Genomic DNA, 20273 nt, shown 5'->3' with positions numbered 1-20273 from the left:
GGATTTTCAAATTAAGCTGAAATTGAGCATGCTCACATTCTGTCCATGAATAATGCCAACTTTCAAAGCAGTAGAATTATCCTTTCAAAAGTTTCCAACTTGAAAGGGAAGAGTGTACAAAGGATTTCGGGATATGAAAAGGAACCTCTAATAAATACCTGATCATTCTACTCTCCCTAAAAAGGGTTGTAGAAAATTGCCAAAAACACACTTTCCCATTTGTGTTATGATCCCAAACTAAAGAATAATGCAGAAAAAAATGAAAAACTCAAGATTGACTAAATCGACCCATTTCATCTGTTTTCAGTGCTCACGTAAGATCAATGGGTGCGACTTTTTTTGTTTGTTTGTAATGCACGGTCACATATATTTGTTGACATCATTAAAAAGAACATTTTCCGCAGAAGAGAATGATACCAATATTATTAAGTTTGGTTCAGAACTTTTTTTTTTTCTACGCCCACTTCTTCAAATGCAGATATTTTCCCATTTCGCTGGATTTTTTTCGACATATTAGCACGGATTTTGAGAGCGACACGCGTTCCATATAATGGTGTAGTGTGTATGTCCGTTGATCCCCTCATCCATGTAAACAAGAGATACAGCTTTCACATTGGGTGCGCGAAACACACACTTACTTTTTTTTTTTTTTTTTCTGGCCCATGCCTAATGTGAAAGCTGTATCTTCTGCTAAGCACCTGCATACGTCATCATGATTCACTCCGAATATGTTTTCAGCATGCTCAAGACCTTATCTGGGGAATTTTTCCGGCTTGACTGGCGGGTAAAAATTTGCTACCCGGAGCTTTCCGAAGCTGGTCCGCACTTGACAGTTTCGTATAAATATTTAGGGTATACCGTCTATGGTCATAACAATGGTATTCTCGATCTAATGCTGAAGACATTAGAAATAAGCCTATTAAACACTAACACTTGTACAGTTATACTAGACCCAGACCATTACCGGTCCAGCTGCAGATTTATTTATTTTTTTATCATGCCGTTATACAGGTCGAATCGTCTGTTCCATAGTCTTTAGTTTTCTATTTTTCTAGTTTTAATTCAGCATATCGTTACTGTTTAAGCATGTTAAATAAAGACTGTGCATGTTAAAGTTTAATTCTATCAATTTCAACCTAGATTTTGTAGATCTAGGACTGCGTGTCTTTTTGTTAGGCAGGTTCAGACTTTCGATAGATCTTCTAGGTCGGAGGGTGAAACCAAGACTTGACCAGGTTTTGCATTGATTTAAGTCTGTTGATGAAATATCTGTTGCGAATCCTAACTTATTTGTTGGCTTACTTAAAAGAGCATGAGGAAAAAAAACCCAGAAGAAACATTAAAAACCTAAAAATCGACAAAAAAATGACTTAAGGATTCTGGCAGATTACATCCGGGCAGTCAAGCCAGTGCTGCTCTTTGATTGATTGAATTTCCCAATGATGATATAGGAATGGATGTCGTACCTTTTGAAACGAAACTTAAATTGACGTAGTGCCTGTGGTATCCGAACTTACATTGTATTGTAATTGAAGACCTGGATATAAGAACGACCCAAGTCCAATTTTTGGCCAAATTCAGTTTGGCATGGGAAATTTTAGCTTATGCATAGACTCATCTTGTGTATCAATGATAAATCCTAATTACCTCCGGAATTTCCTGAAATGAATGAGTTTAATCATATATTAATGTAAGAATGAAGGACTTGGGTCATTCTTACATTTTATTATAGCGCCCTCTCTCATCACTGCATAGGTTACCAGCTTGTAGTGGTCAGTGGGCTTGCGTGTCTCAGTGACCCGGAAAGCTATGCCGGCGGGAGTGTTTACTCTTGGTAGGGCCACCCAGGCCGGATTGGTCGAAGGGTAGAGACCAGACGAAGAGTAACCCACTGGCCCTCCAGGTTGAGGGTTGGGCATAGGACTTATCCCAGAAAAAAAAAAAAATCATGTTACGGAAACAGCGACATGAAAAAAAAAAACAAAAAAAAAAACACTCGATCTGATGTGGGTACTGCCCCTGAGTTCCAGTCTGGGACTTGTATGACTGGCAGTAGTGAAAGCCAAAGTGAAGATGAAGGTAGGATTTTGGCATGTACAAACTATGTATGACACCGGCAGACTAGCTCAAGTTGTTTCAAAAATGCAAAGGTATGACTTACACATCCTAGGAATCAGTGAAAGCAGGTGGACGAAAAGTGGCAAAATGAAGACTACAACCGGAGAGACAGCACTTTACTCAGGGAGGGAAGACGGTCAACATCATGAAGGAGTGGCGGTGATTCTAAAAAGGGGGGTTGACAATTGCCTCTTAGAGTGGAAGCCAATTAGCAGTAGAATGATGAAAGTGGAAACTGTTCCACGCCATGACCTGATCAATGTGATTGGAGACATGAATGCGAAAGTGGGAAATGACAACACCTATTACGTGAGAGAAATGGGCACACATGGATGTGGAATAATGAACGAAAATGGGGAGAGACTGGCAAACTTCTCTGAACAATCTGGTAGTTGGTGGAACACTCTTTGCCCACAAGGAAATTCATAAGCTATCTTGGTATTCTCCTAACAGAAGAGATTAAAAACCAAATTGACCACCTGCTCATCAATGGCACATGGAGAAGATCCCTACAGGATGTGAGAGTTAGGAGAGGAGCTGATGTTGGCAGTGACCATCAACGTGTTATAGCAGATATCAAGCTGAAGCTCAAGAGAGCAGAAAGACAGCAAACTCCAAGGAGACGTTTTGACACTGACAGATTAAGAGATCAAGAGATCAAGACAAGATTAAGAGATGGAAATATTTTAGAAACAAAGTGCAAAGAGCTGTAAAAGTAGCCAAGGATACATTTTATAATGAAAGAATACAAAGGTTGAAAATTAACAATCCTGCTGATTGGTATAAACATATTAAATTGATGACTCATGGAGTTCAATGTCAAATGCAGATTGATATACCTGATATTAGTGAAAAAGGATATCACAATTCTGAGTATGTAGCAAATTATATTAATGAATTGTTTTTATCTGTAACAACCGATTTTTATAAACTGGACAGATCAAAGTTACCTGCATATCTGCCTTCACCTTATGAATGCCCAGTCATACAACCACATGATGTTTTCAATAAGTTACGCAAGTTGAGTTTACGAAAATCAACTGTGTCTTATGATTTGCCAGTGAGAATAATCCGAGAATTTGCTTATGAGTTATGTTTTCCTTTATGTCATATTATCAACATTGCCTTTAAGCAGGGTACTTTCCCAAAATTGTGGAAATATGCTGAAATTATTCCAATTCCCAAATGTTTTCCCCCAGTAGTATCTGAGTTGAGACCAATAGCTCTGACCTCTTATTTTGCTAAGATTGCTGAGTCTTTCATAGTTAAATGGCTGTTAGAAGACATTAGGGACCAAATAGATATCAATCAGTTTGGTAACCGCCCTGGTCTTTCAACTTGTCATTATTTGATTGCAATGCTTCATAACCTGTATAAAACTGCTGAAAAGCAATATTGTACATTGAGCATGTGCACTGTGTTTATGCTCATGCGCGTTTGTGAGTGTTGTACAGATATGCGATCTACACATAAATGTACAGTACTGTATGTGTGCATGTGTGTGTGTGTGAGAGAGAGAGAGAGAGAGAGAGAGAGAGACAGAGAGAGTATGCCAGTGAGAAATGCTTTAGGTATGTGTGTGTAGTGAATGTGTGTACATTACGGGGGAGGGGGATGATCACCTCACCAACAAAATAATGTTACTGCAAGTATTTGCGGAATGTATAGTGTAGGTTGTTGACGCGTCTTTCCAACCGCACTGCAAACTCCTGTACTCCCTTCTGTATCTGTAGAAGAGCTTACATTTTTTTTTCTTTTATTTTCGACAATGAGTTGTGTAGCCATGAGTGTTTCTTCCTTTTCTTTTTTTTTTCTGTGAAAAAAGAATAGGAGTATACCGCTACTGTTTATTAAATGTGCATTCATTTTTTTTTCTTTTTGTATTTATATAACAATCTGTAGCGTTAAAGATATATTAGATGTGTATACAGAATGTTTGAATGTAATGTAATTTTTTATGTATTATGATTATGTTATTATTTCATCTGTTTTGCTGTATAATCTCTGTATATCTGTGTAATTCGACTTTTAGTCGCCGACTCAGATTTTATTTGAATAAAGACCTTTTAATCAATCAATCAATCAATCAATCAATCAATCAATCAATCAATCAATCAAAAAGTGAAATCAGCCTTCACATAAGAACTGAGAAACAGATTCTAAGCATTACAAGACTTAGAAGTTGAGCCAACACAGGAAATATTGATGCAGCGTGGAAAGAAGTTGAGACTATGTTTTCCGAGAGCAGTCCGACATGCATTGGATACAGGCGGGAGAACAAGAGAAAACAGTGGGTACAAGAAGAGACATGGACAGCGATGAAAGAGAGAAGAAGCAAGAAAAAGAAAATGATGGATGCCAAATCAATTCGGCTGAAGGAAAAATGCCAGCAAGATTACAAAGAAGTACACAGGAAAGTGAAAAGATTGGTCAGGAAGGATAAAAGGGAATACTTGGATAACCTGGCTTCAGAAGCAGAAAATGCAGTGCAGAAAGGGGAACAGAGAGAGAGAGCTCTACAAAATTACCAAGCGGATTTTTGGTAAGCACCGAACTTATGGAAGTGGACCAGTTAAAGACAAACAGGGTAAGATCCTCACCACAGAAAGATAAATAGAGGAAAGATGGACGGAACACTTCAAAGAATTACTATATGGAGCTACACCTGAAGAGACACCAATTATAGAAACAGCAGAGAATGATTTGGACATCAGTCTTGAACACCCAAGTAGAAAAAAAAAAAATATTGCAGCTATTAAGACACTGAAGAAAAATAAAGCCCCTGGAGGAGATGGTTTGGGTGCTGAACTGTTCAAGGTTGACCCACAGGTGACAGCAACCCTTCTGAAATCTCTCTTTGATGTTATTTGGGAAGAACAAGTGCCAACAGACTGGACAAAAGGCATCATTATCAAAATACCCAAGACAGGTGCATTGAACGACTGCAACAATTGGCGAGGGATAACTCTCCTCCCAGTGTGTAGTAAAATTCTGGCCCAGATTATTGTACAACGTATATCAGATGCTGTGGATGGAGCTCTTAGGCCAGAACAAGCAGGTTTCAGAAAAAAAAAAACAGGGGTTGCATAGATCAGATCTTCACATCAAGAAACATCATCGAGCAGTGCACAGAATGGCAACGAACCCTGTATGTTAACTTCATTGACTTTGAAAAAGCCTTTGACAACATTCATAGAGACAGTCTTTGGCAAATATTACGACATTATGGAATTCCAACAAAAATTGTGCAACTTATCAGTTTCTACAAAAAAAAAAAATCCTGCACTGTTGGAAATAGCGACCTTTACTTTAAGGTGGAAACGGGTGTTCGGCAGGGATGCGTGATGTCTGCCATTTTGTTTAACTTGGTCATTGACTGGACAATGAGACGTACAATGGAGGGATCGCAGAAAGGAATCCGCTGGACTCTCTTCTTCATGTTGGATGATCTGGATTTTGCGGATGATCTGGCTCTGTTGTCACATTCGCATAGTCACATCCAAGAGAAGACTAACCGTCTGTCCACATTTGGAGGACAGGTGGGACTGAAAGTGAACCAAAGGAAAACGGAAACAATGATTCTTAATAGTGACAACCCCACTCCAGTCAAGGTCTATGGTGTCAACCTTCCCAGCACAGAGCGTTCACATACCTGGGCAGCATAGTACAAAAGGATGGTGGAGCAGAGACTGACATCAGGAACAGACTGAACAAGGCAAGAAATGTTATGAGAAGTATGAACAGTAACTGGAAATCACAGCAGTACACCTTGAAAACCAAAATGAAATTGCACGATAGCTGTGTGCTGTCAACCCTTATGTACGAATCTAAATGCTGGCGAATGACCAGATGCGATGCTGCCAAGCAATCAGCATTCCACACCACATGCCTGCGTAGAATCCTGCGCATTTATTGGCCCAACAAGATATCCAACTGCTACCTCTTCTTACAATGCCGCACTGAGGACCTGGAGACTCTAATCACCAGGAAGAGATGGATATGGATTGGACATGTCTTACATATGGACGCAAACTCCATCCCTAGAGTGGCTCTCCGTTGGACACCTGAAGGGAAAAGAAGACGTGGCAGACCCAAGCACATATGGAGAAGAACAGTAGAAGGAAAAATATAAGATCCCAGATAGTCCTTTTCTTCTCTGCAGAGAATGGCCAGCAACAGAGACGGGTGGAGAGCCTTCGTCGCTGCCCTACATGCCAGGGGGCGTAAAGGGTTGACCTGAACTGACCCTCTCTCATCCTTCTCTCATCTCTATAGCAGAATATCACGTATATGATTCAAAGAACGACCGAAGTCCATATGATTCAATGAACGACCAAAGTCCATCACACAAAATGGCCTCTCCACAATTGATGTAAATGTTAACTGTCATAATAGTATGTGACCTTGCACCTCAAAACAAACAAAAAGTCGCCAGAAATTAATTTCTAGTTAAGACCATATTCTGAAAGAGCAGACTTTAAGCTTGTAAATGATGTATAACTCATATCAAATGGACTCTCTTAACCTATCTAAATATTGGAAAGAAAACACAAACTCAGGAAAAGTGTGAACTGAGAAAAGAGGCTCTGAAGTACAGTGTCTATTCAAGCGCTTAATCGTTACCAAACCGTACTGGCTGCGCGATGAATGGGACAAAAAACAGGAAGTAAACCACCAGAGTAACAACAATGAAGGGATTATCAGATTAAACTGAAATTAGGCATGCCTCATTAACACATTCTGTCCATAATCGATGCCAACTTTCAAATCAGTAGCACTATCCTTTCAAAATTTATTAGAGTTGAAAGCGAAGAGTGAGGACAAGGTTTTTCAGAAATGAAAAAGGGATTCTAAAGACACACTATTCTACCAAAAATGTTTGAGATAAACTGCTAAAAAACACACTTTCCTGCCCGTTTTATGATACCAAATTTTAGCATAATGTAAAAGAAGACCCGCTCTTTCAGAAAGTATGAAAAAGTCAAGTTCGGCTAGGTTGACCCATTTCACTTATTTTCAGTCCTCACGCAAAATCAGTGTGTGCGACTTTATGTTCGTTTGGAGGTGCACGGTCACATATGTTCTATTATTTGTATATTAAATGTTGCCAACCCATCACAGTTAAATAGAATATTATTGGACAAATAGAACAGATTTTCTTTTAAGTTTACTCGAAATGGCCTTCCATGGACTAGGGTCGTTTTTATATTCAGAACTCAAATCTAAGCATGTTCTGATTGGAAATTAAGCTTTTGGTTAGTTCAAGTTTAAAGAGTTCCTAAGAATGAGTACATTAAGACCTGAAAGTGATTTTGTGCGCTTTGTTTCCTTTCGCGTGTAAATATAAAGTTGTCTTTTAAATCCTAAGTGAACCACCAAGTAAAACATACGTCATACATTGTATTACCATCATTTCAAATGCCGCATGTTCCTTGTTTTCATCGTGATGCGAAGAATGTGATTTTGCTAAGTTCATCAGACTGGCATCTTAATATCAGATTTACATTGGTATCTTCAAACAACTAAAACAAAATACAAGAAGCGACGTAACAATGAATGCACACAAACCAATTTGCGTCCATGAAATAGTCAGCTACACAACTAATAAAATGTAAACAATAATGGTATAAGTCAAAAAAGTTACGTGAAATCAAAGCCATCTTACCAATAACTGAGCTACAGAAACATTGTTTCCAATGTTTTGTGCAAAATAACCTTGACTTCCGCAAAAAATCATGAGTTCACTATGAAGTGTGGGAAAATACAAAGCCGAAACATGATGTGCTCATATTTCACTATGTCATGATATCAAATGTCATTTTTAATTGTTTTATGATTAAAATGCTTTTTGAAGAACTTCATTTTTCAACACTTTGCCATTCTAAGTTGTACATTTTTAGTATTTTTTAACCTCAAGCCCCAGAAAATTGCTGAATAAACTGTATGGATGAGTTGTCATGAGAACAAATTTGTTTTGCATCTTTTTATGTGTTAAGGGTCTCTTATTTTTTTACATACTTTTTATGTTTTATGAATCTCTAGATACCAAACACTCATGAAATTTAATCGATTTCAATCATAAAAGCGAAATCCGCAGCAATTAGATTGATTGCATCCATCTTTGATAAATTGCCAAATAGAACAAGTGACATTTCGATTATATGTCTTGTGTCTTTTTTTGTAGATGGTAGGAGAGGATACAGCGAAAAAGTGAACTGGGACAGTAACTCGGCTACCGAACCGTCAGACCCTACTCTTGATGACGAAGATTCACAAAGCGTTCATAAGATCAACTGCGCAGTATTTGTCTTTAGGTAAGAAGCAGGAAAAGCACTCTACGATAAAGAGACAAAAAACACTCAAACAAACAGAAAAACCACACAGCACTTCATTCCATAGTTTAATGAAATGATCAGAATATTCTGATGTCTTAACTACATGATTTACCCAAAGTGATTTTGTATATAAATTACGTTGCCCTGTTAGTTTTTTCTTTCATCTTTCATTTCATCATTAAGTCCTATAATCTCTATGTATAGTGTTACTGTTTGAATTTTTTGGTGTGTATACTTTAAAGTAGTTTATCTAACTCTTTATGTGCCATGGTGGAAACCCCCTGCGTGCCACGTTATTCCGAGACACAAAGGTAGTCATGCTTTGATAAAGAATTATGTTTTTCCAGTTTGTATGACCTCTACTAATTTCTAAGATGGGCATAATAGTAGGCAAAGTTAAAGAGGATATAAATTGTATGACGAATCTATTTTCAATTTCTCTTTCGAATGACCAGTTGTTACATTGCTGTAAAGGCATGACTTTTGCACATAAAACCGTGACAGAAACTTAGAATGTACGAGCAAATCTAGTCGGGAACACCACTTGATAGTCAATCACTACACAGAATGCAAGCCGTATATGAGAGGAACACAAGCACGAAAAACGCTTTCATTGTGCCTCGGGATTAGTAGTGATTAGCGATTTATCGATCGGTTTAGGCGGCTTTGTTTGTTGAGCAGAATATGCGAAGTTGGCACGCCGTCGACCGAGCCGGACGTGCGAACGTGGCACACAAAGAGTTAGTTTTGTTTATTGACCGCTGAAGAAAGTAATGCAGTAGTAGTAATTTATTGTCTCCCATAAAATGTTGTAAAAGGTCACGATTTCTTTTATTTTCAGTTTATTTAATTTTGGTCGTAAAATCTTTTTCAATCGTGTTTCCTTCCGACAAAAGTGCGGTCCATGACATCGAAATGAATACAACAGCCTTAATGGACATCGTTGACTTTCTCCATGGCCATCAAGGTACTTTAACGTGTGAATGTGCTTGCATATATATCATTTACTTTTGAGTATATTATATACATATGGGTCAGAATTTTGAACGATGTACAATTCAATTGAAACAATACCACGTTTCAAAAGCTGGAATGACTCAAAATCAGTTATTTTATCTAAAAGAGTGATTATGAACCCAATTATACCAGAATCTTCTCAGAGAAACACATTTTTATTCACCACAGAAGTTTGTCCCGAGCAACGCAAGTCTGTGAGGAATAATAGTGCAAATAAATAGAAATATCATTTAACAGAGCATACAGCGATCTTATTCAGTTCAGAATCGTAACGAAATATCTTAAGCAATATGTGTATGTGTTGGCAAAATATTAACCTTGTACTCTTGAACTGTACGTAATGGTAGACAAGTGGTGATATAGCAAAATTCGTTATTTCTGTTGAAATATTATTCTTTCCCCAAACACTTTCTGCAATTAACGCACATTTCACCAAAACACAATATTTCCACCTCTTATTTTATTATTCCATACTTTAATTCTTACTCCCAAATAATACAAAGGTTTTTGAATGTATCTCATTTAGGCAGTCTCTATATCCCAACAAACATAGCATATGTGATCATGCACCAAAAAACAAACAGAAAGTCGCACCCCTTTGATTTTAAGTGAGGACTCAAAAAAGGTGAAATGGTTCAACCAAGTCAATCTTGAGTTTTTTTTTTAAATCTTCTACATTACTCTTCAGTTTGGTATCTTAACATGGGAAAGTGTGTTTCTAGCAGTTTTTCTACAACTCTTGTTGGGTGATGAGTAGAATGATCAGGTATGACTTACAGGCCGCTTTTCATGTCTTGAAATCCTTTTCACACTCTTCACTTTCAAGTCTGATAACTTTTGAAAGGAGAATGCTACTGCTTCGAAAGTTAATATTAATCATGGACGGAATATGCTAATAAACCATGCTTAATTTCAGCTTAATTTGATAATCCTTTCATTGCTGTTGCTCCAGAGGTTAACATCCTGTGTTTTGTCCCTTCCGTGACACAGCAAGCACGGCTTGCAAAATATTCAGCGCTTGAATAGACCATGTACTTCACAGCCTCTTTTCTCATTTCACACCTTTCCATAGTGTGCGCTTTCTTTCCAATAGATAGATAGGTGAGGAAAGTCCATTTGAATTGAGTTATATAACACTTTAAAGCTTAGAATCTGTTCTTTCAGAATCTGCCCTTAACTTAAAATCCATGTGTGGCGACTTTTTGTTGGTTTTGTGATGCTGGGTCACATATAGGTTAGGAGAGTATATTTGAATTGAGTTATATATCATTATAGTTTTAAAGCTAAGAATCTGCTCTTTCAGAATCTGCCCTTAAACTAAAAATGCATGTCTGGAGACTTTTGGTTCGTTTTGTGATGCAAAGTCACAAATATTATCTTAACACTTCCCGTGACTTGAAAAAAACAAAAACAAAACAAATCTCCATATTCGCATTGAGAATTAAAATCAATATCAAATAACCATGTCCAAATGCACACACAGACATACTACAGTAACACTTGCATATATGTGACCCTGCACCTCAAAACAAACAAAAAGTCGCCAGACATGAATTTTTAGTTAAGACCATATTCTGAAAGAGCAGACTTTAAGCTTTAAAATGATGTATAATTCAAATCAAATGGACTCTCCTAACCTATCTAAATATTGGAAAAAAAAAAAAGCACAAACTCAGGAAAAGTGTGAACTAAAAAAAGAGACTCTGAAATACAGTGTCTATTCAAGCGCTTAATCTAAACTGAAATTAAGCATGCCTCATAAACACATTCTGTCCATAACTAATGCCAACTTTCAAAGCAGTAGCACTATCCTTTCAAAAGTTATTATAGTTGAAAGTGAAGAGTGTGGACAAGGTTTTTCAGAAATGAAAAAGGGATTCTAAAGACACGCCTAATCACACTAATCTGCCAAAAATGTTCGAGATAAACTGCTAAAAAAAACACACGTTCCTGCCCGTTTTATGATGCCAAATTTTAGCATAATGTAAAAGAAGACCCGCTCTTTCAGAAAATATGAAAAAGTCAAGTTCGGCTAGGTTGACCCATTTCACTTATTCTCAATCCTCATGCAAAATCAGTGTGTGCGACTTTATGTTCGTTTTGAGGTGCACGGTCACATATTGCATGCATGCGTATTCGTAACATATAGACAAAACAAAAAACAAATCATTAGACACATCCACAAAATCTACAATCAGAAGCCAGGGTTACATTACAACAACTATTGAACTGTCTCCAGACATTTTCTAGACTATTCCGGGGCTTAGTCGGCGAATTGCCGCGGAAGATGACCTGCCAGGCGCGGAAGTCGGGGAGGGGAAGGTGTCAGCTTAGAGGGGCAACAGATTGTGCTCGGGTAATCGGGTTCCAGAGAATCAATTGACAGGCGTATTATGTCCTACTGACAGAACCTAAGTCTTATTTTTCGAACCGTTTCATGTTACCGGCTGAGAGTAAATCCCAATACCTAAAGATATATACAACAGTTGCTCATGACTTTGTGATTTGTTTGTTCTGCATACAGGTCGATATCCTGTAGCCGTGATCACCCACGTCGATTTAGCCGAAAGGTCTCAAGTAGAGAATTTGAAAACAGTCCTTCAGGTATCTGGCATTAGTGACGTCTTTGAAGTGGCTAACGTTACTAAGGATAACCCAGGCTTGGACTACACATATCAACTTAATCTTCTTATGTTCCTCGAACGATGCATGACCGACGCTGACGAAACTCTGATCTTTAAATTCTACCAGGACAGGGAAGAAAAAAGAATGGAGACGATTCAAAAGCGTTTAGCAGAGAAGGAGCGCTTAGCAGAGGAGAAGCGGCTAGCCGAGGAAAAGCGTTTGGCCGAGGAAAAGCGTTTGGCCGAGGAAAATCGTTTGGCAGAGGAGAAGAGATTAGCAGAGGAGCGTTTGCTAGTGGAAGAGGAGAGGCGTTTAGCAGAGCAAAGGCGTTTAGCGATAGAGAAAGCCGCAACTGAGGCCGAACATCAGAGGCTGAAGCAGACAAAATACGAGATGGAACAACAATTTATTCGATACACAGAGAATATGGCAAGACAGGAAGAAGAAAGGGCGAATATGATGCAGAGGCTCCATGAGGAGAGGCGTTGGCAGGAGGAAAAGCAGAGAAGAGAAGAAACTCAGGAATCGGAACGTCTTAGGCGGGAGAGAGAGATATTGAGAGAAGAAGAGAGAGAACGAAGAGTGAAGGCGGCCTTTGAGGGGATGGAACGGAACCATCGAGACGAGATTCGGCGAATCATGGAAGGCAACCAAAAAAGGAGTGGATCGTGCAGTGTGATGTAGTGTTATTGAACCTGATTGCAATAATTCTGCCAAGACTGGTACTGCCTTCTAGATATCATGATTTTCATTAATAGTAGTCCAGTCAAAATATGAAAGACCCAAAAGTAATTACCACAGAAACATTTCTTGCATTTGACCTGGAAGAGCAAATAAAATCACATATTACAAGTTCCCTAAATTCGAGTGATGGATCAGTGCCTAATTTCTATGAATTCAAAATAGTCACCGTGCAACCTATTCGTGTCATTATCTCTGATAATAAAACACATACAGAGTAAATGTGATTGTTTAAACATAAATTTATATTGTTTTTAAGGTCAAGGAACGCAATGATGATATCAGCAGTAGCTTTCAAGCTTCCCTATGCGTACATTTCTGCATGGAATTATATTTGCATATAGGTGGGACGCTGAGCCTTTTCCGCTCGTACAAGTTGTGCGTCCCCATTGCTGTGAGTCCTAGTGGTGGGGATCGGGAGGTTGGTGAGAACTCACGTCCGCCGGGGTTCCGTGCGGCTGGGGCGTACACTGACCCACCCATGATTGCTCTGACTTATTCTAAATTATGTCGCACTTACGAAACAAAATAATTATTGCGCAATACGTCAGGATGAAATCCCCTGTCTAATGCATGAAACAACACCTATTATTTGTTGTTTTTAGTAAATTAATGGAGGTTTGGTCTTTGGTTCTTGTTATTCATTTCTTTTTTCTATCCTCGGGTTACATAAATTCAAACAAAATGTAGCAGAATGTGTTAAAGTCTGTTGAACAAAATGAATAAGCAGCTGAAAAGGGGGGTTTCTATTATTTTTTTGCACATGTCTTTCTTTGTTTTTGTCTTTTTTGACTTTTTTGCCTTTTGTTCAACAATACAGGAAACTGTCATGCATGCCTGCCTTTTATTCCCTATGTATTATTATTGCAAATACAATGCTGAATCAAAATGCAATCACTACCACGGTTATAGACACTACCTACATAAGTTTGTGATATCGTTTTCAAGTTATTGTCCTGAATTTGCCTCGCATTTTGCAGGAGGTTTTTATCAATCAGTGAGCTGCACTCAGTGATATTGTCTTTTACTAATTGTTTAATACTTTGAGCTCTAGCGGATCCTCACTACCTTCAATCATTTGTCCTAGTGTGCCGTCAATAGCTGTTTTTATTATTGACACTGTCATGGGTTTGGACAAGTCGGTTTCTCGCAAATCAAGGATTAATCATATGAAAATTATTTGTTGTAAATGTGGAATGTTACAGTTGGTATTGTTTATAATATTCAACCTCCTGAAAAGATTTTTTTTAAAACATTTAAATTGAAGGTGTTAGTTATAGGGTCCAGTTTGGGGCTCAACACCACACGCCATATATTTTGTTACACGGTAAATGCAGGTGCTCGTAGGTCCTTTTCAGAGGTGGTTAGCTTTGCTTGAATTTATGAATGCCTGTGCGGAATTCGTACAGCGCTGAGAGATCTCGGTCACGGGAGGTCGAATGAGTCGTTCCCTGTTTGTTTTGCATTTACCGAGAATTTGTGAAATGTAACATCAAATGGAACTTGCGAATGTGTAACTAATATGCATAGAACTTATATCGTATGGTTATGTACTCGAACACCCCTTAAAACACCTCTTTGATAGTGTCGCCCTTTTGACTCATATTAATATGTGTATTATTGCATACTGCATACAACGTTTGCTAGCTTTTTTTTTATTTTTTTTTTAACCGTACGCATGCACTATTATTGCATACAATGTGAAACATAAGCCTGTTTCTTAGGGCCTGTCGGCCAATACACTCTTGTAGTTGCTGTCACGCGTTGAGCTGCCACTAAACCCAGCGTTCGGAGCGGCTCTACGCCCTTGTTGTTCTCTGCCGGCGACACGTACTTTTGCATATCGATAATTACGGTGGCGTGATCTTTACTTTTCAGGTCTGTGCGACCAAGTCACGCTATTAAACTCCGTAGCGAGGTGAACCGATTGACAGTGAATAGCAGTGGGCGTTCGGATTCTTTTGTATCATAATTTTTGATCTCTTTGTTTCTTCCTTTTTGTTTTCTTTTGTCTCCTTTCTTTCACATTGCATATAGCAACGTACATGCTTGTCAACCTGCTTGTGGGGCAGGCGGCCGTCGCGTGGTGTGGTTTGTGTGGGGGTGTGCTAATGCCAAGCTGTTGGTGTGTGGAGATGGGTCGTCCTCTAGTGGACCGCGGTGCGTGACCTTTGTTGTTGTTGTTGTTGTTTTTGTTTTGTGTGTTTGCTTGTTTGATTGCATGTCTTTTCCAAAGGGTGTGTAGCCACTATGTTTTGTCGCGGTTTATCATGGAATCAAGGTTAAGCGCAGTATTACGCAATTTCATTTTATGATACTATCTTCATTTTGTTTTTGTCTGCGCCTGTTGCAATTTTCTAATCAACCAATTAATCAAGCATCCTTAAACCATTTCGACATTTTTTTTTGTAACTCCTATACTTCCAAGTCACACGTCGCAGAAACTATTGCTGCATTTGTTTCGTTTGTTATACTTGGTGGTCTGAGTCGATAGCAATGAGTTGCAATAACTTCAATCCCAGTATGCTGCAGTATTACTGTTTTGTCTTGTACTTTATTGTTAGACCCATTGCTCACATTGAAGGAACACATTCAAAATACCAGCAAAAAGATTGGCGCAAGAATTGCTCGACTCTGTCGCATCAAAAAATACCTACCACGAAGTCGTGTAAAACTTCTTGCGAATTCACTCATTATGCCACTCTTTGAATACCGTTGCAATGCCTGGTCAAATTGTACACAACATACGAAAGACGTAATAATCACACAGCATAAAAAGATGGCTAGAGTTATTACAGGAGCTGATGTTCAAACTCCGGCGCATGCAATATTAATTGAATTGAGATGGGTACACATTGAAGAAAGGTGGACGTTTCAGAAATGAAAAATGGTATACCATGCTCTAAGTATGGAATCACCGTGCTATTTGTCAAACATGTTTGTCCAGTCTCATTCATTACACAGTCACAGAACTAGAAGTGCAGTTAATATGGGTCTGATCTTGCCCAAAAACCCGGACACAGATGGGAAAACGGAGATTCTCCCATGAAGCAGCCTTAATCTGGAACCAACTCCCAAATCATATTAACCCATTGGGGGAGATATTGAGACAAATTTGAGAATGAACAAAATGTTTGGGTTGTTAGTTTATTTGATACCAAATTGTTCAATATCTGACTTTGTTTCTCTTTATTCTATTCTTTCATGTGTGATTATTTTGTGTGGCAAATGCTTTGTAGTTAAATGCATGTCTCTGTGATTGTGAATAAGACAAGAGTAACAGGAATGTTTTGTCATTTAAGAGTAAGTGATAAAGAGTGTGTTTTGTATTAGTATTTTTTTTTATTAAAACTGTGTTTTAACAGTGAGGTATAGAATGTGATAGTGATTATGACTGCAGATGAAACATTGAGAGAATTTGATTCTTCTTTTCACCTGTGATCCTTAGTGCTTTATTTTATATCATTACGTATGTTACATAACCTAGTTGTATCAAATAATATTCAGTAACATGCAATGGTGATCATACATGCGTATGGTGTGTTTTTTTTTTGTTAAGAATGTTCATATGAAATATATATTTTTTTCTTTTGTTTGACAGCATTTCTGTATACTTCCTTATTTTCTCAAACAATATTATGTTTAGGTGGATATAACGAATTGTATATATTATCTCATATGATACTGATTTAGGCTGAAACAAGATTTTTTTCTTCTCATATGTTATGTTAGCTCAGCTATTATGAATGAAAGAATGGTATTATAGTTTGTATGAGCAGGTAATTTGTGTTTATTCAGCTTACCTGTCTTTAAAGGCCTGACATATTACAATTGTAAAAGTGTATAAAAGTATGCATTGATTGTTCTGAGACTATTAGATTTCATATTTTTTGGGATAAATGTGTGATTAAATGTAATATGATGTGAAATGAGGAATTGCGGATTATGCAATATACACATATGTTGTAACCTAGACACTTGTATTTCTTTTCAATCATTCCCAACATATTACTTCTCACCGTTATATCACGTATCACCGTGTACCGTAATTGTATATTATGTTATTTTTTGATGTGTCTACAATGCATGTATTTTGTGATGTACTGTATTGTATGTGCAGGGCCTCTGAGAATAACAATGTTTAGCCAATGACAGAGCTACCCTATCGAAACAAAACAAATGAATAAATTGATGAATAAATAAAACGGTTTCTTTTTATTTTACATATCCTGCAGCTCCACCTCGTTTGTATGTTCTCTTCTGTCATCAAAGTTAGCCCTTCCTGTTTTCCACTCCTGCCATATATTGTTTTGTCAAACCTCCTTATTTTGCTCGGTTCTGAATATTGCTCAAAATGGCTATGACGGACAAACTTTCAGCGTATCCACCAAAGCAAACTTCTGATAATGCTGATGATGTGGCTGAAACGATAATAGAAATGGATATGAGCGTTTATTTCAATTAGAAAACACAAGATTTAGATTATTCTTTTGATGAGAATGATATTTCTTATTTTTCCCTCTTGTTCTATAATTGACCGTGCACCTCAAAACCAACAAAAAGTCGCACACACTGATTTTGCGTGAGGACTGAATACGAGTGAAATGGGTCAACCTAGCCGAACTTGACTTTTTTCATATTTTCTGAAAGAGTGGGTCTTCTTTTACATTATGGTAAAATTTGGTATCATAAAACGGGAAGGAAAGTGTGTTTCTTTAGCAGTTTATCTCGAACATTTTTGGTAGAAAAGTGTGATTAGGTGTGTCTTTAGAATCCCTTTTTCATTTCTGAAAAACCTTGTCCACACTCTTCATTTTCATCTCTAATAACTTTTGAAAGGATAGTGCTACTGCTTTGAAAGTTGGCATTGGTTATGGACAGAATGTGTTAATGGGGCATGCTTAACTCTTTATGTGCCACGTTCGCACGTCCGACTCAGTCGACGGCGTGCCAACTTCGCATATTCTGCTCAACAAACAAAGCCGCCAAGACCGATCGATAAACCACTAATTACTGCTAATCCCGCGACACAATGAAAGCGTTTCTTGTGCTTTTGTTCCTCTCGTATACTACTTACATTCTATGTGGTGGTCGACTATCAAGCGATGTTCCCAACTATTTGCTCGTACATTCTAAGTTTCTGTCACGATTTAATGTGCAAAAGTCATGCCTTTACAGTAATGTAGCAACTGGTCATTCAAAAGAAAAATTGAAAATAGATTCGTCATACAAGTTATATCGTAACAAAGCTTGGCATTCCTCTTTGACTTTGCCTACTATTATGCCCATCTTAACAGACATTGTAGAAGTTATACAAATAGGAAAAACAAAATTCTTTCTCAAAGCATGACTTCCTTTGTGTCTCAGAATAACGTGGCACACAGGGGGTTTCCACCATGGCACATAAAGAGTTAATTTCAGTTTAATCTGATAATCCCTTTATTGTTGTTACTCTGGTGGTTTACTTCCTGTTTTTTGTCCCATTCATCGCACAGCCAACACGGTTTGGTAAAGATTAAGCGCTTGAATAGACACTGTACTTCAGAGCCTCTTTTCTCAGTTCACACTTTTCCTGAGTTTGTGCTTTCTTTCCAATATTTAGATAGGTTAGGAGAGTCCTTTTGATTTGAGTTGTACATACTTTTAAAGCTTAGAGTCTGTTCTTTCAGAATATGGTCTTAACTAAAAATTCATGTCTGGCGACTTTTTGTTTGTTTTGAGGTGCAGGGTGACATATCATACAGAGAAGCAAATGACCTATATGATAGTCAATAACAAAGAATTTTTTTTTTTTTTTTACGTGTAATTTTGATGTAAGGAGCATGTTCAACAAATTGATGGCTTGCCATATTTTTTTCTTGAAGAATTGCAAATATCATTGTCCTAAATCGATTCAACAGAAAGGTGGCTTACACAGGTTTTGCCTCTTTTTTTATTATTTCACGGTTTGATTTTATTACAAACACTATAATTTGTAAAGAAGAGGTGGATTGCATTGTATTTATATTTTTATAAGAATATCATTATAAATGAATTCCTGATTCAAATGTTATGGTAAATTCGTTGGAATCTCTTTTTGTATAGATTATTGTGCCCAATGATAAAAAACATGGTAATAGGAGTGATTTATAAACCTCGTCATGCTTCTTTTATGAGTTTTCATATTATGTGCAGGATGTTTTTTTTTTTTTCAAGTCAGGAATTACAAAGGAAAACAATTTCTTACTATGGGAGATTTCAATATTAAACTTTTGTGGCAGTGAATTTCATTTAAATTCTGAAGGTAATTCTCTTCATTATTATTATTATTATTTTTTTTTTTTTAGATTTGATGTCTTCTCATTCTTTCCTCCCAGTTTATACTAAACCGGCTAGATATACCACTCATTCTTTCACTTTAACTGATAATATATGTGACCCTGCACCACAAAACAACCAAAAAGTCGCAAGACACGGATTTGGAATTAAGGGCAGATTCTGAAAGAACAGACCGTAAGCTTTAAAATGATGTATAACTAAATTCAAATGAACTCTCCTAACCAATGGAAAGAGGCATATACTCTGGAAATGTGTGAACTGAGAAAAGAGTCTCTGAAGTGCAGGGTGTATTCAAGTTATTAATCTTTACCTAGCCATGCTAGCTGTGGGATGAAAGGGACATAACACAAGATGTAAACCATTGGAGCAGCAACAATGACGGGATAATCATATTACATTGAAATTGTACATGTTCTATCAAGACATTCTGTCCATGATTAATGACAACTTTCAAAGCAGTAGCGTTATCTTGTCAAAGGTTTTTAGACTTGAAAGTGAAGAGTGTGCAAAGGATTTCAAGAATGGCCTGAAGGACATACCTGGTCATTCTCCCCCCCAAAAAAAAGAAAAAAGAAAAGAGGTTGTAGAAAAATTGTCAAAACGTTGATGTTATGATCCCAGACAAAAAAATAATGTAGAAGAAGCATAGCTCTTTCAGGAAATAAGAAAAATTAAAGATTGACTAAGAAGACCCGTTTCATCTTTTTAAAGTTCTCACGTAAAATGAAGGGAATGCGACTTTTTAATCGTTTTGTGGTGCACGATCACATGCATATAATCATTATTTACTAAGTTCATCACCTTGCCAAACAGGTATTACATTAACTGATATCAGTGATCATTTTCCAATTTATTTAGAATGTTCTGACTCTTTTGGCCAGTTTTCAAATAAGCGTTTGAATAAGAGTAATTTTAAAAGTTTAGATATTGTTTTGTTTAAAGCAAAAACTAGCGTGTGCAGATTTCATTAACATTTATAATGAAGATGAAGTGAATGATAATTTATATATATATATATATATATATATATATATATATATATATATATATATAGATATATATATATATATATGTATATAATATACATATATATATATATATATATATATATATGTATAT

The 20273-nt window shown here is 37.2% G+C and overlaps 1 protein-coding gene across 1 annotated transcript in view; it reads left to right on the top strand.

The window, feature by feature from the left end:
- Positions 1–12779, top strand: part of LOC140247031 (uncharacterized) — a 29827-nt gene extending 17048 nt beyond the window's left edge. The window contains exons 2-5 of the mRNA XM_072326331.1: positions 8303–8432; positions 9350–9420; positions 11995–12415; positions 12635–12779. Of these exons, the coding sequence (XP_072182432.1) occupies positions 8303–8432; positions 9350–9420; positions 11995–12415; positions 12635–12779 (767 nt within the window). The remainder of the gene's footprint in view (positions 1–8302; positions 8433–9349; positions 9421–11994; positions 12416–12634) is intronic.
- Positions 12780–20273: the final 7494 nt, after the last annotated feature.

The sequence above is a fragment of the Diadema setosum genome, chromosome 3, assembly GCF_964275005.1.
Source record: "Diadema setosum chromosome 3, eeDiaSeto1, whole genome shotgun sequence".
Taxonomy (NCBI): domain Eukaryota; kingdom Metazoa; phylum Echinodermata; class Echinoidea; order Diadematoida; family Diadematidae; genus Diadema; species Diadema setosum.
This window is presented reverse-complemented; position numbering and strand designations above follow the sequence as displayed.